Here is a 24,578-nt window from a genome sequence, read left to right as displayed (position 1 = left end):
GTGCAAATCCAAGTTCAAGGAAACACAGAAGGGAGTGGGAGAGGAGGAAATGAGGGCCTAATTGGGGAATACCTCTTGTGCCTTCTATAAGGCTTTAAAGGGGGAGAGTGAACTCCGGAGGGAGGGAGGGAGGGAGTTCCAGGCCAGAGGCAGGATAATAATAATAATGGCATTTATTAAGCGCTTACTATGTGCAAAGCACTATTCTAAAAGCTGGGGAGGTTACAAGGTGATCAGGTTGTCCCACGTGGGGGGGCTCACAGTCTTAATCCCCATTTTACAGACGAGGGAACTGAGGCCCAGAGAAGTGAAGTGACTTGCCCAAAGTCACACAGCTGACAACTGGTAGAGCCAGGATTTGAACCCCTGACCTCTAACTCCAAAGCCTGGGCTCTTTCCACTGAGCCACGCTGTGGGCAAGGGGTCGACAGCAAGAAAGACGAGATTGAGGTAGAGTCGGTTGTCATTAGAGGAGTGAAACTTGTAGGAAGTCACGCAGTGAGGTAAGAGGGCAAGGTGACTGAATGATTTAAAGCCCATGGTAAGGAGTTTCTGTTTGATATGGAGGAGGATTGGCAGTGAGGCCCACCTCGACTATATAGCTGTGTCCAGGTTGCTGTCAACTGAGGGCAGTCTGCAGTGGCAATGGATTTTGGCTGAGCTCTGGGATAAATGCCAGGAGGCGTTGGAACCTGGATTCCTTCTTCACCACTCTTCATCATTGTCATCTGACAGGAGCAGATCCTCATACAGGACACTAAGCGGCTGCCGCTGCTGCTGGGGCCGCTGCTGGGGCTTCTGCCGCTGCTGCTGTAGCTGCTGCGGCTTCTGCTGCTGGGGCTGAGGCTGGGGCTGCTGTTGCTTTTGTGGTCGCCACTGAGGCTGCCATTGCTGCGGTCCCTGAGGTTTCTGCTGCAGCTGCTGGGGTCTCCCCAGGGGTTGCTGCTGCTGCAGCTTCTGCCACTGCTGCCGCTGGGGCTGACATTGCTGCTCCTGGGACTTCTGCTGCCGCTGTGGCTGCTGCAGCTTTTGTGATTGCTGCTGCTCTGGTTGTTGCTGGGCCTGCTGCTGCTGCAGCTTCTGCGACTGCTGCTGATGTGGCTGCCGTTGCAGCTTCTGTGACTGTTGCTGCTGTGGCTGCCACTGTGGCTGCTGCAGCTTCTGTGACTGTTGCTGCTGTGGCTGCTGCTGTGGCTGCTGCAGCTTTTGTGCCTGCAGCAGCTGCCGCTGGAGTTGCTGCTGCAGCTTCTGCGACTGCTGCCGCTGGAGTTGCTGCTGCAGCTTCTGTGACTGCTGCTGTAGTTTTTGCGACTGCTGCAGTGGCCATTGGAGTTGCTGCTGCTGCAGCTGCCACTGGAGTTGCTGCTGCAGCTTCTGCGACTGCTGCTGATGTGGCTGCCGTTGCAGCTTCTGTGACTGTTGCTGCTGTGGCTGCCACTGTGGCTGCTGCAGCTTCTGTGACTGTTGCTGCTGTGGCTGCTGCTGTGGCTGCTGCAGCTTTTGTGCCTGCAGCAGCTGCCGCTGGAGTTGCTGCTGCAGCTTCTGTGACTGCTGCTGTAGTTTTTGCGACTGCTGCAGTGGCCATTGGAGTTGCTGCTGCTGCAGCTGCCACTGGAGTTGCTGCTGCAGCTTCTGTGACTGCTGCTGCTGTAGCTTTTGTGACTGCTGCTGCTGCAGCTTCTGCGACTGCTGTGGCAGCTGCAGCTTCTGTGGCTGTCGCTCCTGCAGCTGCTGTGGTTGCTGTTGTGGCTGCTGCTGCTGCATCTTCTGGGGCTGCTGCAGCTGCAGCTTCTGTGGTTGCTGTTGTGGCTGCTGCTGCATCTTCTGGGGCTGCTGCTGTGGCTGCTGCAGCCGCAGCTTCTGTGGCTGTCGCTCCTGCAGCTGCTGTGGTTGCTGTTGTGCCTGCTGCTGCTGTGGCTGCCTCTGTGGCTCCTGGGACTTCTGCAGCCGCTGCTGTCGCAACTTCTGCTGCCGCTCCTGCCAGTGGAGCTTTTGCTGTGGCCACCCGTACTTTCTTTCTGCATCCACAAGGCTCCTGTTTCCCAGCATTTCCTAAGCAGAAAATAGAGAAGATTCCCACATCAAGGCACAACTCCCAGATTTTATTACATTCAGCCCCCTTCACCATCTCCCCCACCTCACCACCTAACCCTTTGCCTCTCATGGAGTGTAGCTATTTACTGGGAGGAAAACAGGGGTTGGGATCCAGGTGACCAACTTGGTGTAAAAATGTCTCATCTACAGTCGATCCTGTCCACAAGCTCTGGCCAGAACAGGCAGGCTGGGAAGGAAATAGGGTCAAGAGACCTGAGGCTCCATTTCCTCCGACACTACAGCCACTAGCCAGTTCTGGTCAGTATCCACCTCCTCTTTCTCCCTCCCCCTGCTCCCCTCATGGGGGCCATGTCTCACCTGGGAAGCCATCCTCTTTTGAAGAGTGGGGGAAAGCCTGTCCCCATGTGGGTAGGCCACGCTGCTCTTGGACACAGACAGAGGCGTTGTGGCACCTTGTACCTTAGGAGCCTGTGGCACAAAACACACAATTCAGTATCCAATATGGAAAATGGAAAACAGGAACAACTGGACAGAGAGAGAAACTGAAAGGTTTAATAATAATGATGCCAGGCACTGGACTAAGCACTGGAAAAGAGCGTGGAGGGGCGACACTCACAGAAATGGAGCCACAGTGGACATCTGCTTCAACTCGCCGCTTCTTGTTGGGAGGGAGACACACTTTGGGGAACTTCAGGACCAGGCTCTTCCGGCGTATTTCTTCAGCCCTAGACACAAAATCTAACATTAGCCACTGTAATTCCCAGGGGAAGAAGGCGGCTGAGCAGAGCCCAAGCCGAGGTTGGTTGGAATGTGGTAGGCTCTCCTGGTGGCAGGTTGGAGTAGGAGAGAACATATAGAAGAGGTTAGAAATATACCCCCAGCTAGTCGGGGACGGGAAGACAAGGCAACACCCAGCAATCTTTTTAATTTTACCTTTAAAACCTAGCCCCTTCCATTCTCCTCAGTGGTTGCTAAAAGTGAATTTTTTATGGTATTTGTTAAGCGCTTGCTGTGTGCCAGGCACTACACTAAAGGCTGGTGTAGATCAGGTTGGGACACAGTCCAGGTCTTAATCCCCATTTTTCAGATGAGATAGCTGGGGCCCAGAAAAGTTAAGGGACTTGTTCAAGGTCACACAGCCAACAAGTGGAAGAGCTGGGATTGGAACTCAAGTCCTTCTGACTCCCAAGCCCGTGCTCCATCCCCTAGGTCATGCTACTTCCCAAGTGCCCAAATTAACTGACTTAAGTCAGTTTCCCCTTCTCCACCCACTTCAGTACAACCGATTCACTAATCTCTATGAGTTTTTCAGATGGCCAAGGCCTGATCTACTCTCTTGATGGGGTTATTCTTTGATGGCACAAGTTGTAAGTGCAGAATATGGACTAGAAATGAAAATGCTCATTTAAGCATTATTATTATAAAACAAGGATACTCCCACCATTTTATCACCCCCACCCCTGAGCCAACCAACCTTTCAAACAGTTGCTTATTAAACACAATCTTGGTCCCCTCCATCTTAATGACTTCTGCATTGCTGTCATAGGTCACCTTCTCCAATGCTGTCTCCTGCTCCTCTGTCATGGCGACAGAGGTGGAGGGGAGGGTGTGGGTTGGGTTATAAAGAGGACAGACCTTGTTTGTCCTCATGTGTCCAGCTGCACCGCAAGCCCCACATTTCAGCTGCAAGAGAAAAGGAGAGGTAAGTAGGAACATCACATAGCCACCACGTGTGGGCATGAGCCCCAAGTGACTAAGGAAATCAATCAATGGTTGATTGACGTGAGATGTGAGCCATGCATAATTGTGCCTACAATGCCCACCCAGCAGGGTTCACCCAGGATGGGGCTTACCTTCAGGTCAGGAAGGGTCTTTATCTTGCACTTGGCCTTTTGTTCAGGTGGGCCCTGGAGCTTTGCTTTCTCCTGGCTCCGCCTGAGCCGCCTCAGCTGGTCCTGGATCCTGCGTCGCTCTTTCCGCAACTCCAAGTGGTACTTCCGATCAGACAGGGCAATACTGCGGCTGCAACATGCACACTTCTGTCAGAAAACTCCCGGCAGGGACCACTGTGACTCCAGGACTAAGGCTGCCCCAACAACCCGGCTTGAACAACTGAGCTCCCCTTGGACCAGGCTCGTCGCTTTGCCACCTTTCTGCCCGGTGTCTCTCTCCTTTTGCAGAACATATTTCTACGGGAGGCCCCCTTCCCACTGCCCAGGTAATACTCAAAATTCCCCTCTTCACCCTACCCCATGGAACCTTTATTTTGTGGTATCTCTTAATCCCTTACTTGCTAAGCACTATTCTAAGCCCTGAGATACAAGATAATCAGGTTGGACACAGTCCCTGTCTTATATGGGGTTCACAGTCTAGGGTCCCCCGCCCAGCGGTTCCCCACCAGCACCTTCTCCCAACAAAAGACAGGTCTTACTCACATGGACTCCTCATCCATGGTGGTCCGGATCTGGCTGTAAGCCTCAATGACAGCTGGGTTACAGACAGTTTCACAGCGGACATACTCCTTGCCATCATCATCTTTAAACGTGCGGTAGATTTTGAGGAAGCGCCGGCCTGACGTGGATGGGGTGGAACTGGGCCCACGGGTCTGGCCATTCTTGACAGAGTTCTTGGCTGTAAGAAAGGTAAATTTTCAAAAATTCTTGAGAACAATCACCCTTGGGGCCCTGAGGGGAGGATGAAGAATGTGGGGATTGTAATGGAATGACAGATTTGTGTCAGGAATTGAAAGGTCCCATATTGGAAACTTTGATCCCATTGCACACATCCTTCTTCTAGCTCCATACCCAACAACTCCCCCACTCCAAATCCACATCTTCAAGGCCTTCCTTGATATTAAATATTTACCCCAACCTCAGCCCCAGAGCACTTATGTTCATACCCATAACTGATTTATTTATATTAATGCCCCTGTAGTCGGTAAGTTCTTTGTGGGCAGGGATGGCATCTACCAACTTTGTTGTATTGTACTCCCCCACATGCTTAATACAGTGCTCTACACAAAGTGCTCAATAAATACCATTGATGGAGTCCCAAAAAGCCTACAAGAGGCTTCACCAATTCTATCAGATATAGCTTTGTTGCTATTATATCTGTGTTTTCCTTGTTGTTTCCCCATTTCATTGGAAATCTCACATAGGCAGGGATTGCGTCGTTATTGTAGTTCTCCATGTGCCTAATACAGTATTGTCTTCTCAGGAAACAATTATGTTGAATATCCTCCAATATTAAAAAAGCTGAATAAATGAAGAGCTGAATGCTAGCCCTGATCTTTACTCTAACCTTTCTAAAGTCAGACCATTAGTTCAATCAATTGATAGTATTTACTGATTGCTTTTTTTTGAGTGGTTTGTTAATCACATACCATGTGCCCTGCTTGGGGTAGATCAATTATTTATTGATTTAGTGAATGCCGCTTAGAGTGCAGAAAACAGAGTTGGTAGCTACTAGATAATTGGACGAGACACAGTCCATGTCCCACTTGGGGCTCACAGTCTTAATCCCCGTTTTATAGAACTAACAGGCACAGAGAAATTAATAACTTGCCCAAGCAGACAAGTGGCAAAACCGGGATTAGAACCCAAGACCTCCAACTTTGTGATGAGTATTGAACTAAGCATTTGGGAGAGCACAACACAGTCAGTAGATGCAATTTCCACCCTCAAGAAACTTAGTCTAGATTGGGAGACAGACATTAAAACCAATTACATGTAAGGGAAGTGACCAAGTTTAAAGATTAGGGCTGTGGGGAGCAACTGAGTGAATAGGTGAAGCAGCAGGGAAGGAAAATAGTGGGGGGGGCGGCGGGGGGGGGGGGGGGGGGGGGGAATGAGTTCAAGGAGGCTTCCTGGCAGAGATAATGTTCTCTAGCTTACAAAACCCTATGATATCACATACATGTCGGAGTTTGTTCGGTCTTCTTGTCCTTTCCCTTGTTACCACCACCTTCCCCCAGAAACATCTTCTGAAGCAGCTTCCGCTCCTGTTCTTCCCTATAATGATGCAGCTGGGAGGGGGTTTTTTTGTTCTCGAGAAGGTCCTCTATGTTCTTCCCCATCTCCTCTAGTATGTGGTCCTCATCAGAGGAGCTGTTGTCAGAGTCTGTCGATAAGACCTCCGTGGATGCCAAAATCCTAAAAGAGAGCAAAGTCAGTGTTATGACAGCTACTGGAATTACAAAGTCCCAGAGGGACTTCCCCTCCTGGCACCTCTGGCCTACACAGCCCACCTGGGGTACCCATCTGGCACCCCAAATCCCTCCCTCTCTAGGCACTGCACCTGCTCCAGACCCACCCCAGCACGACCCCGGGGACCCTCGTCTCCAGCTGCCTGCTGTTTGACATGGAGCCACAGCGGGTTAGTTCTGCCCCTCAAAACACATTCTATCTGTTGTGTCCTTAAAAATGATGATGGTATTTGTTAAGTGCTTACTAAGTGCTAAGCACTGGGGTAGATACAAGCTAATCAGGTTGGAGACAGTCCCTGTCCCACAAAGGGCTCACAGTCCCATTTTATAGATGAAGTAACTGCGGCAGAGAGAAGTGAAGTGACTTGCCCAACTTGCCCAAAGCAAAGTGACAGAACCAGGATTAGAGCCAGGATTCTGACTCCCAATCCTGGGCTCTATCCACTAAGCCACGCTCCTTCTACAGTCCTTCAGCAGGGCCGATCCTGGCTTGGCCCAGGAGACACGCACACGCACTTACTTGTTCTGGAGGTCGAAGATCCTCTGACATTCCATCTTGTAGCGCTCCTGAGTCTCGGCCACAGAGCCCCTCAGTCCTCGGGCAAACTTACTCATGATGTCCATCCCTGAACGGGCCTGTTCTGTGGATATTCTGCGCACCACGTCAATCACCTCCCAGCGGGACAGCTGCTTGATCTACAAGATATGACATCATGATCACAGGCTTCCATGAAGAACTATTACGATATTAAGTGCTTACTGCATGCCAAGAACTGTACTAAGTGCTGGGGTTGCTAGATAATGGGTAATAAGACTTATGGTATTTGTTAAGCACTTACTGTATGTCAAGCAGTGTTCTAAGTGCTGAGGTAGATACCAGAATAATCAGGAACCTCATGGAACCCAGTTTTGGCCCAGGGGAGGGTGGTTTCCCTTCCTACATTTCAAATGATAATAACAATATTATCAAATGATAATAATAATTTGTTAAGCACTTACTCTGTGCCAAGCACTGTGCTTAACCCTGGGGCAGATGCAGACTAATCAGATCTGTCTCAATCTCTGTTCCCCACAGGACTCACAAAGTTAAAGAAGAAAAAGTCCTGTTTTGCAGATGAGGAAACCAAGGCACAGAAAAGTTTAGCGACTTGTCCAATGTCACCCAGCAGACAAGTGGTGGAGCCAGGAGTTTCCCACCAGGCCATGCTGCTTCAGATTGGACTCAGGGTCCGAGGGAAGGTGAACAGGTATTTTATCCCCATTTTATAGGAGATAATTGAAGCACCTAGAAGTTAAGTGATTTGCCCAAGTTCAGGATCTCACTCAGAGGAAGCTTGTGTCCCTATCCCACAGAACCCTTCTTCTCCTTCTTCCCGCCACCCACTGAAAGCTTTCCACCTTTGACCCCTGCACTCACCTCTTCCTCAGCCACACCAAATGTGCGGAGAAGCTGCTTGGCCTTCTTAAGAGAGAGACGACGGAGGTCAGCATCTGTGCCCATGATGGTCTTTCTCACTGCCTGGGAATCCTTGTCATCCTTAATAAGAAGAGTATTTGTTGAGCACTTATACGCCACTCAGATCAGACATAATCCCTTTTCCACATGGTGTTCCCAGTCTAAGGGGAAGGGAGAACAGAAATCTAAACCTTGTTTCACAGATGAGGAAACTGAGGCAAGGGGAAATTAACTGATTTGCCCAAGTTCAAATCAGGAGTAGGGTCTCCTAACTCCAGTTCCTGTGCTCTTTCCACAGGGTCTCACTGCTTCATTTGAAAACAAAGAATGAGAAACATGCAGCAAAGAGAACGGGGGAAATCTTTAAAGAAGCCAGCATTTTGGCCCTGGGCCCCCCCACCCCCTCCCACTTTTCCTCCCCTTCACCCTCCCTTCTCCCCTCCAGCATGAGCTCACCTTTGGGGGGGGTTTGAATGGGATCTTCACATAAGAGAATCCCTCCCCACAGCCTGTGGGATCCGCCACACCAGTCACATCGAGGAGGCACTTTCCCTTCAGGGCAGAGAGGAAGGCCCGGGTGGTGTTCCAAGGAGCTGTGAGCACCTGGGAGAGATGGCAGTTGTTCAGTTTTCCAGAGGAGGGAGGAAACCCCCCAGCTGATGGTCCCATATTCCATCTTCCTGAAAAGTGCTGCCCAGGCCACAGTGAGGCAAGCTCTGGAATAGCTTGGAGCTTCCTCTTAGGCTTCCCTGGGACTTGCTGGCCATTTTTGTGCCAGGACTGTCCTCTGACTCCATTTCTCTTCCTCATTCTCCATTCCCCCTCCCTGGCCCCCTTCTAGTATCATAGAATCATGAAGGTTAATCACCCTGCTCTTGGAGTAAATGGAAGGTGCTTAAGCCAAGTTTACAGCCTTAAGGTGTGAAGCCTTACCTCATCATCGATCTTACTCTGGAAGCCTTCTTCATTCTCTTCATCTGGGGCCAAGAAGGACTTCTCCCCATAACCAGCATCCTAGAAGGGCAGACAAGACAAGTCCCCAGTCAGCAAAGAAACAGATCCTGAAATCAGAAAGGCCTAGGCAGGGTTTTCTCTCCCGCCCTCCCTCCCCATCCTTGTCCCTAGCTTTTGGACCAATGACTTCCCCATTTCCCCACTCCACAAGCCCAAATACTGTTCTTCTCCCCCTGACCTGTTCATTCTTAACCCCTGGCCTGATTGAGCCAAGGGTGGCACAGAGATCACAGATCAGCTCTAGGGTGGGGAAGGCCCTTGCCAAGCAAAAGCCCTGGCCTCCCTCCTCCTCCTCTTTGCCTGAAACCTCTATTTCCTGCCCTTTATTGCCTAGATGGAACAAAAGGGTGCCACGACCCAGGTCTTCAGGTGTACTCCTGGACAGGTGTAGAGACAGAAAGAGGATGATGGAGAGGAATAGACAGAGGGAGGGAGAGGGGAAAGAGATGGGGAGAGGTTGAGGGAGAAAGAGAGCAAGAGATAGGGAGAGACAATATGAAAAAGAGAGGAGAAAGGAGAGAGAGAGGAGACCTCACCTTCAGCCTCTGCTCAGCGGCAATCATGCTATAATAGGCACAGCACTGCTCTGGAGACACCATGGCTCGTAACTCCTCCTCGGTAGGTAAGCGGAAGTTGGGCTTGAGGACCCACCAGTTTGAGACCATTCCTGGAAAAGACCAAACACATAGACTCCAAACTCCAGCTCACTCAATGGCCCCCAGCAGACACGGATCAAGGTTGGCATCGAGTCACGAGAATGGCTGGACTGGGGAGGGAGCCAGGGCTGGGCAACCTGGCTCTCTGCCCCACCTCCTATTTACCTGTGCGCTGGAAGTCGGCACAGACATTCAGCCTCTTCCGGATGCTGCTCTCCGCATGGAAAGGGAAAGCTTTCTTGATATCCTCCATCTGGATCCGTGGCGGCCGGTCTCTACTCTTCCCGAACAAGCGGTAAATAAAAACCTAAGAAAACCATCCAGAGCATGGTGGTCAGTGACTTGGGAGAGGGAAAGAGGGTCTCTCTAGGACTTGGCAAGCAGTTCTGCCCACTAACTGAGATCCCGGAGTTACCCATCAGCCTAGTGACCTTCACCACATTGTCGATAAAGAATATGACTCCTCTCAGCCAATCAGTGATATTTATTGAGTGCTCATTGTGCCCAGACCACTGTTCTGGTAGACAAGACAATAGAGTTGGTAGACACAATCCCGGGCCTCAAGGGAAGCTGGAAAGCAGGGTGGTCTAGTGGCTAAAGCACTGCAAAACAGGGGTTCAATATTTGTTTTCCCTCCTACTAAGACTGTGAGCCCCATGTTGTACAGGGCCTGTGTCCGGCCTGATTAATTTGTAACTACCCCCAGTGCATACACCAGTGATTGACACATAGTAAGCACTTTAACAATTACCATAAAACCATAAAACTCCCACCCCCTCCATGCCCTCCCATAAATCCAGACTGAAGTGACCCCTCTCTTTTCTACTCTGCCCCAACCTCACAGAGACAGCAGATCTCATCCTCTCACCTGCAGAAAGTCCCGAATGTGAGTAGCAGCTCCTTTGGACTTAGGGGCCGGGACTTCAATCAGGGGACATTCCTGGCCAACCACAAAGATGTCCTTCACTTCTCGGATGTAGTAGCCCTGCCGTTTCCGGATGACCAGGAAATCAGTCTCCGGCATCCTGTGGTTATAGATCGGGGCTCGGAAGAGGTTGTTTTCGAAAGCCTGTGGCAAAGAAACAAGCACGTATATGAGATACATAAACAGCTGCTCTCTGGGACTGACTAGATTGATTAGAAGAGGGGAGGGAGGGCGTGGAAGTTAGAGAGCCTGGGAAGGCTGGAATTATATGGTAGAGGCTGGGATGTTGGATGAGGAGAACAAATTGGCAGGTCTTGGAGGGAGCAATCCAGGCCTGGCATATCCTTACCTGCAGCAGCTGGCCAGGTTGGAGAGAACCCAGGAAAGGAGACGTGTGGCAGTAAACAGTTTCTCCGTACTCACAGGCTGGTGCTCCAGAATCCTTTCCGAGTTTCTGTGAGGAACAGAGAACAACTGATTATTTTTTTTTTGTGGTATTTGTTAAGCGCTTATTAGATGCCAGGCACTGTGCTAAGCGCTGGGGTAGATACAAGATAATCCGGTTGGACACAGGCCCTGTCCCACGTGGAGCTCAGTCTTAATCCCCATTTTAGAGGTGGGGTAACTAGGGCTCAGAGAAGTTATGTGGTTTGTTCACCGTCATAGAGTGGACAAGTGACAGAGCTGGGATTAGAACCCACATCCCAGGCCCCTGCTCTGCCCATTTAGCACTCTGGGATATGCCTAATACCTGTCCTCCAGGGTCTCACAGTCTAAAGGGGGAGGCAGGGATGGAAAACAATGACTTCTATGAACACCAGACACAGCAGTAGCAGGAGTGAGGAGAAGGTTTCAAAACAGAAACTCACCCGTTTGTAGTAGTTCTTTATCTTGGTTGCCATGCCGACCTGCATCATTAATGGTGGATACTCCTCGCTGTATTCGGCAAGAACCAGATCTCCATCTTTACCGGTGAGGTCCTGGGCCGTGCGCATAAAGAACATCTCCCCGCCTCCCGAGGCCTGCCTCTCCTGCTCTCTCATCTGCCAGACACAAGGGTGACGAGGTCAGAGGAAGAGCAGCCTGTGCCCAAATCACTGGTGAGAGGAGAGGAGCTGGTCGACTCACCTGGGCTTTCTTCTGGATGTGACTCAGCAGGGACCGGATGGGGTGCGGTCCTGGTTTGGACAGGGGCCCGGAGATGTACTTCTTCAGAGGAGGACGATGGAATTGCCGGAGTTTGGTGGGGCCCATGTAGGTGGGGAAGAAGGGCAGCTGCAGTTCCATGGCTGGGATTGCGTGCTGAGATGGAACACACAAAAAAACGCAGGTGAGACACCCCCACAAATCTCAGCCCAGAAAACTGGTTCCCCAGAGACCCCTCCCTTCCCTTTCTCTTTTCTCCCTTCCAAAGAAATGATTGCTCTTACCTGGATGATCCCCTTCAGTGTCCCTCGTAAATCCTCTTTTGTGGGATAGTAAAACTCATCATTGGACAGGTTCCAGGGGTCCTTCAGGGATACTTTCTGGTGACCAAATACAAAGAGATATTTTTTATGATTTTTTTTTTCAGGGCTTACTTTGTACCAAGCACTGTACTAAGTGCTGAGGTAGATACAAGATAATCAGTTGGATGCAGTCCATGTCCCACATGAGACTCACGGTCTTAATCATTTTACAGATGAGGTAACTGAGGTACAGAGAAATGAACTGACTTGCCTAAGGTCACACAGCAGACAAGTAGCAGATCCGGGATTAAAACCCAGGTCCTTTGGCTTCCAGGCCTATGCTTTATTATCTAGGCCACGCTGTCTCTCTTATCAGCAGGCCCCATCCTTGTTCCCTAGTCCAATGCAAGCCTCCAAGAGACCATCTTTGCCCTTTAACTCACCTTGATCCCTGGGATTTGCCTCTTCTGGGAAGATTCCACCTTGTTCTTGGAGGAAATGGATGGTGTCTCTTTGTCTTCAGGTGATTCTGGAATTTCTGGGAATGGAGAACAACATGGTTTGGAGAGCATTCTCATTCTCCTTGCCAATTACCACCCTTTAACCACCCCATACCAATTACCACCCTTTTCAATAATGCTCCTCAATCCAGCATTGGGTTTATGTAGCCAAAAGAAACCCCAAATACTTGAAACTGATTCCACCCTACCTGCAGCCTTAGGGCTCCCAAACTTCATCTTTAGCCCATGGCTGGGAATTATCTCTATTCATTCTCTAGTTCTTCCTACTACTCAACAGTCTCATCTCTCTTCTCTCCTTTTACAGCCCAACCCGCACCCTCCGCTCCTCTGCCGCTAACCTTCTCACCGTACCTTGTTCTTGAATGTCCCGCCGTCGACCCCTGGCCCATGTCCTTCCCCTGGCCTGGAATGCCCTCCCTCCACACATCCGCAAAGCTAGCTCTCTTCCTCCCTTCAAAGCCCTAGAGCTCACCTCCTCCAGGAGGTCTTCCCAAACTAAGCCCCCTTTTTCCTCTCCTCCTCCCCATTCCCCCTCGCCCTACCTTCTTCCCCTCCCCACAGCACTTGTATATATATTTGAACAGATTTATTACTCTACTTGTACATATTTACAATTCTATTTATTTTGTTAATAATGTGCATATAGCTTTAATTCTATTTGTTCTGATGACTTGACACTTGTCTACATGTTTTGTTTTGTTGTCATTCTCCCCCTTCTAGACTGTGAGCCCATTGTTGGGTGGGGACCATCTCTATATGTTGCCAACTTGTATTTCCCAAGCGCTTAGTACAGTGCCCTGCACACAGTAAGCACTCAATAAATACGATTGAATGAATGAATTGATTAATTTAAAATTGGAAACATTATGATACTATACCAAAAAGGAGGTCTTCATCGTTGAGGTCGAGGCTCAGAACTGGAGGCTCCATGAGTCTGGTCATAGCCTGGGCATCCCAGATGATGTTTTCTTCCCAGCGCTCATACACCAGCTCCTCATTTTCAATGGGGAAAATGGAATTCCAGGGCTTGTTGTTGCTTGGGGTGGCTGCAACACCTTTCCAAGATGGAGAAAATGGAGGCATTGATTATTATTAATAGTCATAATGGTTCTTGCCAAGCACCAAAGTAACCCTTGGGTTAGATACAGGATAACAGTCCCTGGAACACATGGGGCTTTCAGGTTAAAGGAGAAAATGGGGAGGGAGATTTAATCCCCATTTTAGAGATTAAGAAATTGAGGGAGAGTCAATGCCCTGAGATGGGATGCTCATTTGCAGTTTTCCATGGGGGATCCTAGGACAGCATTTTTCCACTAATGACACACAAGCAGTGCCTCCCAATGGTGCTTGATCAAATACTTCCCTACAGGGTATCCCTGAGGAAGGGCAAGGATTGTTAGTTGGTTTATTATTAGAGTCCAAAGACTCTAAAGTCCAAAGTCTTATTTCCCCACTGCCTGGTTAGTCCTGAGAGGATGTTCCACTAGACAGACTCAGATTTACCTGTATTTCCACTCCTCCCACCTACTCCCTCCTGGCCCCAATTTAGCTCCAGCAGGATCACTGTACCTTTCGTGGTCGGGCACGCTTTCCCCATGGACCTGCTGTTGTAGGGAATCCAGCCCGCCTGTCTCACACGTTGTGGATTCGGCTCTTTATCTTTGACATCCTTGATATCCCAGATGACTTCATCCTCCCAATGCTGCTGGGTTACCATCAGGAAGTTCTCAGGGGACAACAAGCCAACTGCTTCCTTTGCTGCCCCTGGATGCTGCTGAGACAGAAAAGGTATTAAGATTGGCCGGATCCAGGACACAGACTCCCGACTCCCTCGCCCTTAATCAATGTGTCTCTGCCCTCAATTAGTTTTTTGTTGTTGTCAAATATTTAAAGTTCCAGGCAGTTTTTTGTTGTTATTATCAAGTACTTACAGTGCTAGGAACTATAGTTAGTGTTGGGGGAGATACAAGCTAATCAGGTTGGACACAGTGTCTGTCCCACATTGGGCTCACAGTCTTAATCCCCATTTTACAGATGAGGTAACAGAGGCACAAAAAGTTAAGTCACTTGCCCAAGGTCACATAGCAGACAAGTGGCAGTCATGATTAGAACCCAGGTCCTTCTGACTCCTAGACCCATGGTTTATGCACTAGACCACACAGATTCACCCAGTCCACTCAGAGAGGGAATGAGAGAGGAGAAGGAGAGAGAAAGAGAGAGAGGACACCAACCTTGGGATAGGTGGAATGACAGCCTGGGACCGAGTCCACCATAAAATTCCCAGGTTCTGACTACCCCATTGGCCTACACGCCATTATGCAAACCAGAATGAAAGCCAGAATCATTTACTTGTCTTCCCCACAAATGGACCAGATCTGCAAGCTTGGCAGAGCCAAGCATAGCCCAAAGTTTCTCCCCTCTCCACACAATTGCTCACCTTCTCCACCCGGTCTGTCTTCACTCCTAGATCATCCTCTGGATTTTTCAATTTGAAGCCATAGTCAAAGCCACTGCCATCTTCCGGGACTGCCATCTTGTCATACCACAGACAGGCTGGTCCATAGCGCCACTCAGCCACCTTGATCTTTGTGGGAGCCACTTTTTCTGCAGTCGATTGGTTGGTTTCCAGTGGTGCCATCATCTTCAGCTGCACCAAGAGCAAGGCAAGTGAGAAGAGGATATTTGACTGGCCCCACTCTCCAACTCTGGGCAAATAGCTTGGAAGAACTAAGAATGGTGGCTTGTTTCTCCTTCCCCTTTGCTGGCCCAACACTTCTGAAATGCTTGTACTTTTGACCTCAGCTTTAAGGATGCCCCTCTAGCTAAGTGCAGGATCCCAGCTGAGCCATTAATGCCACGTGGTAGATGGGGTCTAGAGGCCTTTGCCTACTGTTTAATTCCCCCCCCCCACCCCCCCCAAGAGGTTGAACCAAAACATCCAACTCCGGTTTTAGTTCTGTTTCAGTAAGGCCCTTGGATTAACCCCAGGATTCCCATTCGACAGCCTTCACTGTGGTAACCTCCCCTCTCCAGCTCCGAGTCTCAGAGCCACTCCCGATCCCTCCCCGATGACCCTAGACCCCCATTTTCTCACCTCATCATCTGAGAGACACTCTTCTGGTGGGGGAGGAGGTGCACGTGGAGTTTCCCACGGAGACTTGGCCTCAGCATCACAACGTTTCACCCCTTCCTGGCTCTGTGCTTTCTTCTGGGGCTGGGTCTTCCCCTTCCTCCCTGCCCTCTGCCAGTAGGAGTTGGCATTTGTCTCAAAGAGACGAAGGAAACGCAACACCTAGAATGAGAGTGAATCAGTGCAACAGAAAGGAGGAAAGGCCAGGAAATTCAGCTCCAGTGATTGTTCTGAAAACTGGCTAGGCTGAGGCTAGCTCTGCCTGAGGACCCCAGGGTTCCCCCCACCACAAATCCAGTCTTGTCCTCACATGAGCAAAGAGGTCTTTCTGATTCTGAGCCCCCATCTGGATTTCCCACCCTTAACCTGCTGTGAAACAGCTGGTCCAGAAATACCATCCTTTCAGCTCCTAAAGGCTGAGTCTAGGTCTGATGTTTTCTACCCTAAGTTCCAGCCTGATCTCTGGAACCCTCCAGGAAATACCTTGCCCGGCTGAAATTCGGGAAAAAGCTCCTTGGCACTTAGGTGTTGCTCGGGGGCCTGGGGCTGCGTTGTCCTGTCCGGTTGGTCTCCTGTGGGTCCGCCAGAAGCCAAGGAGGCAGACTTCCTCTCCAACTCCAAGCCCGTAGGTTTGATGAAGGCCGTGTTTTCTGAATCCAAGGAAGATGGGGCCCTGATTGAGGGCAGGAGGACATCATTCCCATTTCCAGGCCCTGCTATCAAGAAGGAAGTAACGTTACCATTCAAATCACAAACATCTTTCCCACAATCTTGGCTCCTACCCAGGTCTTCATTCAATCATCATCATCATCATCAATTGTATTTATTGAGCGCTTACTATGTGCAGAGCACTGTACTAAGCGCTTGGGAAGTACAAATTGGCAACACATAGAAACAGTCCCTACCCAACAGTGGGCTCACAGTCTAAAAGTCTAAATTCAATGTATTCTAATACTACTACTACTAATAATAATGGCATTTGTTAAGCACTTACTATGAGCGAAGCACTGTTCTAAGCGCGGGTGGAGATACAAGGTGATCAGGTTGTCCCACATGGGGCTCACAGTCTTTAATCCCCATTTTCCAGATGAGGGTACTGAGGCATAGAGAAGTGAAGTGACTTGCCCAAAGTCACAGAGCTGGGATTAGAATCCACAACCTCTGACTCCCAAGCCCGCTCTCCAAGGCACTTCTCTTATATTACTTTTAGACAACCCAAGCTCCCTGCATAGGGCTCTGCAATCCATGGGTGACCAGTCAATACCATCAATACCAGTACTTGCCAAGAGCATGCTCCAGATTTGTCTCCCTGTCAGCATCCATTCTCTCTTTGAGCCTGATAGCTCCCAGTGTGTTACAGGAGAGACAATCTGAAGGCCATCACTGAAGGCCTCTCTGAATGCTCAATCTGGCTAGCTAATTATGTCGGTTTAGGGAATTAACCCGAAAGCAAAATTTCACACCTTGTCAATATCACTCAGTCCAATTCGGGGGCTACTGCCTGAGACTTACATGGTGGTTCTGAGAAAAGAAATGAGAACAACCAAATAATTGGGAAATGGATGGAAAGGTTAAAGGAACCAGGATTATGTAGCAGGAGGGAAGGGGTGAGCTAAATAACTCTTCGGTCTGTGAACAACCAAGAGTGTTGACTCTGACCAATCAAAATCAGCATACTCACCATGAGTTGTAGGGTCCTGGTAGTCATTCTTCATTGGTGCCTTCGCAGGTGGTTGCAACCTCTGTTTGGAATCAACTTGCTCATCAGAGTCTGCATCATAGTCTTCATCATCACTCTCTAACTCGACAGAGAAATATACTACAGGTCAATCAGTGATGTTTATTGAGTATGTACTGTGCGCAGAGCATTATACCAAGTGCTTGGGAGAGTACAATATAATATAGATATAATATAGTGTAATTTACAATATAGATGAAATCGTTGCCAACAAGGAACTTACAGTCTACGGGGACAGACAGACATTTAAAATGCATTACAGATAGGAGAAATAGTAGAGCATAAGGATACTTAGGATTGTGGGTCTGGGACTAAGTAATAAAGTGCTTCAGGAGTACCATAGTCAAAGTGCATAGGCGACAGTGAAGAGAGGTCCGAGGGGGAAAAGGAGGTCAACCGTGAATTAGTTCACTGTATTGAACTTTTATTTTGAGCATCAAAATATTGCTCAAAATATAACCAGAGTTGGAAAATCTCATCACGAGATTTTCAGTGTAATGAAATTTGCCAAAACACAGTTTCACCTGAATTACAGCATCATTACTGGACATTGAATGGTCACAGCATACTTTACAAAGAGAGAGCACTCTAGAAATGTCTAGCCCAGAAGCATACTACAGTATGGAGGTTACTCGAGACCACTTATGCTCTGCAGTAGCAGTAAATAGCCCTGATGGTTTGGCAAAGGGAAGAAAGGAAGCTTACTTAAGCTCACTTTAGGCAGAGAATGTGTCTACCAACTCTGTTGTATTGTACTCTCCCAAGCTCTTGTACAGTACTATCCTCACAGTTTGGGGCTCAAAAAAAATCCATCATTTATGATCATGATAAGGAAGCCAAAGCCCTCTGCCAGGATTGTTAGCAGGAAGTAGCCACAAATCCAGCCCTGGTCCTTGAAGTAGGTGCAAGAGAGAGGTGACCCCCCTCTGTGACTCACCTGAGCGACATGAAGGCTTCAGCAACCCCATCAACTGCTGGTATCTGTGACTTTCATCTTTTGCCACATCTGTTACACGCCAATTGTCCTTGGCATTTTCTGAGCTCCTTGCCCATCCTAGGGAGATGCACAAATAGGGTGCAGGGAACACACATATTCCCCACCCCTGGCAACCACCACCATCCCTTGGTTGGCCCCTCTTCTCCCATCTGTATTTCATTCCCCTCTTCCCCTTCCTTCCTCCAGCTTCCCACCGTTAAAACCATGTGGAAGCACTTAGTACAGCATTCTATACATAGTAAGTGCCCAGTAAATACCATTGGTGACATAACAACATTCCCAACACAGCTAAATGCCCCCAAAGGCTCAGACCTCACCTTCTTCTCCAGTGACCTCATCTTGGTTGCTGGCAAGAATTCCAGGGAACAGGGACTTCAAGCTAGCCCAGTTCTCACAGTCCTGAAATAGAGACAACCACAAAGCTTGGAACCCAAGCCAAAGCACCATTCTTTCCCACCAAAGGATCCACCTCAATTTCTACTCCTGTCTCCAGCCAAAACACCTAATCTGAGAAGCAGCATGGCTCAGTGGAAAGAGTACGGGCTTTGGAGTCATGGGTTCAAATTCCGGCTCTGCCAACTGTCAGCTGTGTGACTTTGGGCAAGTCATTTAACTTCTCTGTGTCTCAGTCACCTCACCTGTAAAATGGGGATTAAAACTGTGAGCCCCCGGTGGGACAAACTGATCAACTTGTAACCTCCCCAGCACTTAGAACATTGCTTTGCACATAGTAAGCACTAAACAAATACCATCATTATTATTATTATGAATCCAAAACCCAACAGCACCCACAAGCTCAAAACCCAGGAGGACTCAGGATTAAGGGGTATAATAATTAATAATTATTATTATGGTACTTGTTAAGCACTTACTATGTGCCAAACACTCTTCCCAGTGCTGGGATAGATACAAGGTTATCAGGTTGTCCCACCCACGTGTGGCTGACATTCTTAATCCCCATTTTACAGATGAGAGAACTGAGGCACAGAGAAATAAAGTGATTTACCCAAAGTCACACAGCTGAAAAGTATCAGAGATAGGATTATATCCCATGACCTCTGACTCGCAAGCCCATGCTCCTTCCACTTAGCCATGCTACTTCTCAAGGTAGATACAAGGTAATCAGGTTGGACACAGTCCCTGTCCCACGTGGGGCTCACAGTATCAATCCCCATTCTACAGATGAGGTAACTGAGGCACAGAGAAGGTAAATGACTTGCCCAAGGTCCCACAGCAGACAAGGGGCGGAGGCAGGATTAGAACCCATGACCTTCTAACTCCCAGGCCCGAGCTCTATCCAGTAGGTGGAGGGAGAGGCTGCATGAACCAGTCTCTCACCCCGACCTGTACTGGCCTCAGACAGGTCTTGCTGCCCTCCTGGCTCCGTCCCGTCTCTGTCAGGGGAGGAACCTTTAGTGCCCACAGCAAGGTGGCTTGGGGTTCTTGTGCCACTCGAGGAAGCGGCTTGTGGGGCACAACGGAGATGGCTAAAATGAGTCCCCAAGTTGACCCTACCTCATCATCCATCTCCATCTGAAAATCCTCCTCATTCGTGGGGCATTTGCAGCCTGTTCCAGCAGCCAGCATCCCAAAGGCACAGTAGATTCAAAGAAGGCCCAGCCAATAGAGAAAATATCTAGTAATCGGGCTAGAACAGCAGATACACTATCCAGCCTGGATCAGTCTTCAGCCCTGACCCCTCCCAGTGTGACAACGGGAAGACTGAACTGAAATCCCTATCTCTCATTGGGCAAACCCAGATATATATGAGCACAAAAGGGGCTAGTTCACAAGGGATAACGTTTAGCACCTTGTTGCCATTGTCTGCGTTCGCACCTTTTCAGGTTCTCGGAGCCTACAGGGGTCCCAGGAACCTGAAGAAGTGCTTCTGGATGGGTGGACAGGGTATGGAGAATTGCCCGGAATGGGGACGGCCAGAGGTGAGAACGAAGTGGGAGTGAGGGCCACAAGGTATCAAGCTGCAGAACGGAAAAGAGCAAAAGGAGTTTTAGAGAAACTTCTTTCCACCTTTTTTCCTAGGGAGTAGGGAACCCCGCCCATCAGTGAACCCTGCCAATCACGAACTGCCTTATTATAAGTATTAATCGTATTCATCGAGCGCTTACTTTGTGCAAAGCACTGTACTAAACACCTGGGAGAATACAATATAACATCAAACACATTCCCTGCCCACAACGAGCTCACAACACCCCCGCCCCTCCGAGGTCCCTAACATCAGCCCCTCTTCACTGTGCCCTTCGGTGGATGTTTTTATCTTTCTTATAATAACGATAATAATAATAGTATTTGTTAAGCACATCTTATGTGACAAGTTAATCAGGTTGGACACAGGCCTTGTCCCACATGGGGCTCACAGCCTTAGCCTCATTTTACGGATAAGGTAACAGGCACAGAGAAGTTAAGGGACTTTCCCAAGGTCACATAGCAGACACATAGTAGTGGAGTAAGAATTAGAACCACTCTATCATCATCACCATCATCCATCAGTGTTTATTGAGCGCTTGCCATGGGGAACACTGTATTAAGCGCTTGGGAGAGTGTAATACCTCTCCTCTGCATCCTGAACTCACCCTTGTCCCCGTTCTGCTGGTGACTTTTATTCACTTTCTTCTCGGTATAGTCTATGCCCCGGCTGATACAGTGGCAAGGAAAAGCCTTGGTGGTGGGGCAGGGATAGACGAGGGAGCAACGGTAGAGCCAGGGGGGTCCTTTACAGGGATGGGGGAGGAAGGGAAGGAGCTGCCTCTGCCCAAGCCAGGTGACTGAAGACCCACCCAAAATGTCCACTCTTAAAGCAACAGCTCGGTCTAATGGAAAGAGCACGGGGCTGGGAATCAGGGGACCTGGGTTCTAATCGCGGATCTGTCACTTATTTACTGTGATCTTGGGAAAGTCATTTCACTTCTTGGACCTCAGTTTCCTCATCTATAAAATGATGATTCAGTATAACTTAACCTATGAGCCCTGTGTGGACAGGGCTCAATAATGAGGTTTTCTTTGTTGTTTTTTTTTTTTTTTTTTGATGTGGGGGAGAGAGGAAGAGGGTTGGTATTTGTTAAGCACTTACTATGTGCTAGGCACCATTCAAAACGCTGGGGTAGGCAAAAGCTACTCAGGTTGGATGCAGTCCATATCTCACATGGGGCTTACAGTATTAATCCCCATTTTACAAATAAGGTAATTGAAGCCCAGAGAAGTAAAGTGATTTGCCCAAGGTCACACAGCTGACAAGTGGCAGAGTGGGGATTGGAACCCAGATGCTTCTGACTCCCAAGCCTGTGCTTTATCCATCAGGCCACACCGCTTCTCAAGTTTGATCAGACTTGATCATTCTGATTAGTCTATAACTACCTCGGGGTTTAGCACAGAGTAAGCATTTAACAAATACTAACATTGTCATTATTATTATTACTAAGAAGGTCACCCTTCCCCGGGGGAGGAGCTGGGTTCCAGGAGGAGGAGGGTGGGGTGCCAGTTGGTATCTCTTGGTTGCCCCTCATCTGAAGCGGCCTCCAGGAAAAGGAGGTAGGGAGGGCAGGGGGCAAAGAAGAGAAGGGGATGGGAAAAAGAGCCGGGCCCTCGTCATTCACTAACTAAACGCCTCGGGGGTCGAAGAAGCCGCATAAAAAGTGGCTTGGATTCGTCTCTACCTGTTCTAGGAGCAGATGAGGTGGAGTCAGGAATCCCAGGGAAGGTGTGGGTAATGCGATGTAGCCCGGGGGGAAAAACAGATTTCCTTTCATTCATTCAATCATTTGCGACTCTGCCTCAACCCTTCCCCGGCCCTCAGAGCGGCAGACATTACTCAGAATCCTCGATCAGGGACACTTTTTAAAAAAAAAAAATTTACTTATTGCTTGCACATGTTCTGTTTGCTGTCTCGTTTTGTGTATTTTTTTCAGGTGACTCTAATGATTTTGGGTATGCAGGTATGCAGCATAAACAAGAAATGCTTTATTGAACTCCAGCCAGGAAGCTCACAGCAGCTACTTGAATTTCAAAGGAAATCAATCAATCGTAATTAATCAATCGTATTTATTGAGCACTTACTATGTGCAGAGCATCATACTAAACACTTGGGAGGGAATAATATAACTGAATTAGCAGACACATTCCCTGTCCATAATGAGCTTACAGTCTCACTTTCAAATGAAATATTCCTTGTTAGAATCCCAAATCAATTCATCAATAGTATTAATTGTATGCAATAAAGCCGGGAGACACGATTCCTGCCCTCGAGGAGCTTCCAGTCTTGAAGGGGAGATATGGCTAAAGTTAACTGCCCTGTGCAATTCACACTAAATAATGGATTTCAGGTGCATTATTATTGCAAGAATGCATGCTGAGTCCTCTTAATATTTTAGTATATTTTTATTTTACATGACAAAATTAAGTTTTAATTTGAAGAGGTATGGATAATAAACCATCTATAAGTATAACATTATTGAAGGCAGACTTTTTCTAGAACACCTGAGAAATTAATGACATGAGCTTATATTTTTCATTTAGTTATTAACTTTATAAAATTCATTTTCATTACAGCGATTAATTTTCCCATTTTAATATATATTTTATGGAACATATAAGTATCCCAGTCTAGAAAACAAACCCAAAGTTTTCCCATCAAACTGAAACTGAAAACTGGAGGCAAGCCATACACAACTCTGCTCACTATTACTGTTTCTCAGAGTTTCTCACACCCCTGTCTTTTAGCATATCAGATAACATTAAATCACAACAAAAGAAAACCCTTGCTCAAGTGATAATCACTAATATGACTGGGAATAGGTTAGCACTTGTAAACTACCCTTTGTTCCCAGTTACCTTTAGAAAGAGTCATATCTTCTGCCATGGAAATACCCTACTTTTCTCTTTTTTTGGTATTTGTTAAGCACTTACTAAGTGCCAGACACTATGCTAAGCGCTGAATAGATACAAATTAATCAGGTTGATCACAGTCCCTGTCCCACATGGGGCTCACAGTCTTAATACCTATTTTACAGATGAGGTAACTGAGGCCCAGAGATGTTAAGTGACTTGCCCAAGATCACACAGCAAAGAAGTAGCAGAGCGGGATCAGAATACAGGTCCTTCTGACTCCCAGGCCTGTGCTGTATCCACTAAGCTATGTTACTTCTCTGCCCCCCAAATTCCCAACCTGTGCTTTCTGAGGTTCTTTTCCTCGTAGATATAATTCTAGATCATTAACATTTCAGACGAGTGGGGGTCTCCCTTCCCCTTTGCCCCATCCCCAGGCACCCAAAATCTAATCCTACCTCCCAACTCCCTAGCCTCTATCTGATTTCTGAATCAGTCACCCTGTACTGTCTTTGAAGCCTGCTGCCCCTCTACAAACTCCTCAAAAGCCTCTTTAGTGCCTCCTTCACATCCCGATTCCTCATGCTGTAGATAATGGGGTTCAGCATGGGGATAACTGTTGTGTAAAATACAGAGACCACTCGGTCCTGATCCAGGGAGTAGCTCGAGGTAGGTCGTAGGTACATGAATATAAGCGTCCCATAGAATAAGCTGACAACGGCCAGGTGTGAGGCACAGGTAGAGAAGCTCTTGAGTTTCCCATCAGGGGACCGGATTTTCAGGATGGTGATGATGATGAATAGGTAGGAGATCAGTACGATCAACAGGGAACTTAGTTGAATAAACCCTCCAAAGGCAAAGACCAATATCTCACAGGTACGGGTATCAGAGCAAGACAGAGCCAGGAGTGGGGGAATGTCACAGAAGAAGCTGTTAATGGTTTTAGATGTGCAGAAGGAGAGTTGAAATATAGAATTTACCACTGTCAGGGAATTAACAATTCCAGCAACATAACACAGGGCCACCAATGAGACACAGACCCTGGTGGACATAAGGACGGGGTAGAGTAGAGGGCTACAGATTGCCACATAGCGGTCATAAGCCATGGAAGCCAGAAGGTAGAGTTCTGCAGTGGCAAAGACAATGAACAGACTTAGTTGGGCCACGCATCCAGAGAAAGAAATGGCCTTTTGTTCTGAAAGGAGGTTGACCAGCATTTTAGGGAGGGTGACTGAGGAGTAACAGGAATCCAAGAAAGACAAATTGCTGAGAAAGAAGTACATGGGAGTATGAAGGTGAGGCATCATCCTGATCAGATAGATCAGACCAAGGTTCCCCACCAAGGTCACCAGGTAAACCAGCAAAAACAGGCCAAACAGGAGTTTCTTCTCCACAGGGTCTCTGGAAAGTCCCAAAAGCAAGAAGCCATTCACTCTACTCTCGTTTACATTCACCATGAGGCCCTATATGTTTCTGATGAGAAGCCACTAACCACTTAGAAATGGCCCCTAAAATAGGTCCCTAAACAGCTGCCTGAACAGGTTGGTTAGGGATCACCTGGAAAGTGTTTGTTGTTTATTGGCTCCAGCTGCTCC

At 48.3% G+C, this 24,578-nt stretch overlaps 2 protein-coding genes across 2 annotated transcripts; both read right to left on the bottom strand.

Moving 5' to 3' along the window:
* Nucleotides 1-705: 705 nt before the first annotated feature.
* Nucleotides 706-18,115, bottom strand: LOC119929594 (transcription initiation factor TFIID subunit 1-like). The gene is made up of 26 exons (XM_038747766.1): nucleotides 18,085-18,115; nucleotides 17,091-17,207; nucleotides 15,893-16,059; nucleotides 15,374-15,571; nucleotides 14,707-14,926; nucleotides 13,849-14,043; nucleotides 13,158-13,325; nucleotides 12,198-12,296; nucleotides 11,741-11,889; nucleotides 11,439-11,612; nucleotides 11,180-11,353; nucleotides 10,660-10,764; nucleotides 10,254-10,454; nucleotides 9,551-9,692; nucleotides 9,266-9,396; nucleotides 8,649-8,729; nucleotides 8,172-8,318; nucleotides 7,677-7,796; nucleotides 6,780-6,955; nucleotides 5,971-6,206; nucleotides 4,491-4,686; nucleotides 3,909-4,077; nucleotides 3,530-3,738; nucleotides 2,672-2,780; nucleotides 2,515-2,523; nucleotides 706-2,052 (listed from the first exon to the last, which is right to left on the bottom strand). The coding sequence occupies exons 1-26, from the start codon at nucleotides 18,113-18,115 to the stop codon at nucleotides 706-708; spliced, it is 5,070 nt and encodes a 1,689-aa protein (XP_038603694.1).
* A 1,441-nt stretch (nucleotides 18,116-19,556) lies between these two features.
* On the bottom strand, nucleotides 19,557-24,440 carry LOC119929593 (olfactory receptor 1019-like). Its single transcript, XM_038747765.1, has 4 exons — nucleotides 23,522-24,440; nucleotides 20,736-20,873; nucleotides 19,981-20,032; nucleotides 19,557-19,608 (listed from the first exon to the last, which is right to left on the bottom strand). Exons 1-4 carry the CDS (start codon nucleotides 24,438-24,440, stop codon nucleotides 19,557-19,559), a joined length of 1,161 nt encoding a protein of 386 aa, XP_038603693.1.
* Between the last annotated feature and the right edge of the window lie 138 nt (nucleotides 24,441-24,578).

The sequence above is a fragment of the Tachyglossus aculeatus genome, chromosome 6 (assembly GCF_015852505.1).
Source record: "Tachyglossus aculeatus isolate mTacAcu1 chromosome 6, mTacAcu1.pri, whole genome shotgun sequence".
NCBI classification, from domain to species: Eukaryota; Metazoa; Chordata; class Mammalia; order Monotremata; family Tachyglossidae; genus Tachyglossus; species Tachyglossus aculeatus.
The sequence above is the reverse complement of the archived record's forward strand: the minus strand, read 5'-3'. Positions and strand labels throughout refer to the sequence as shown.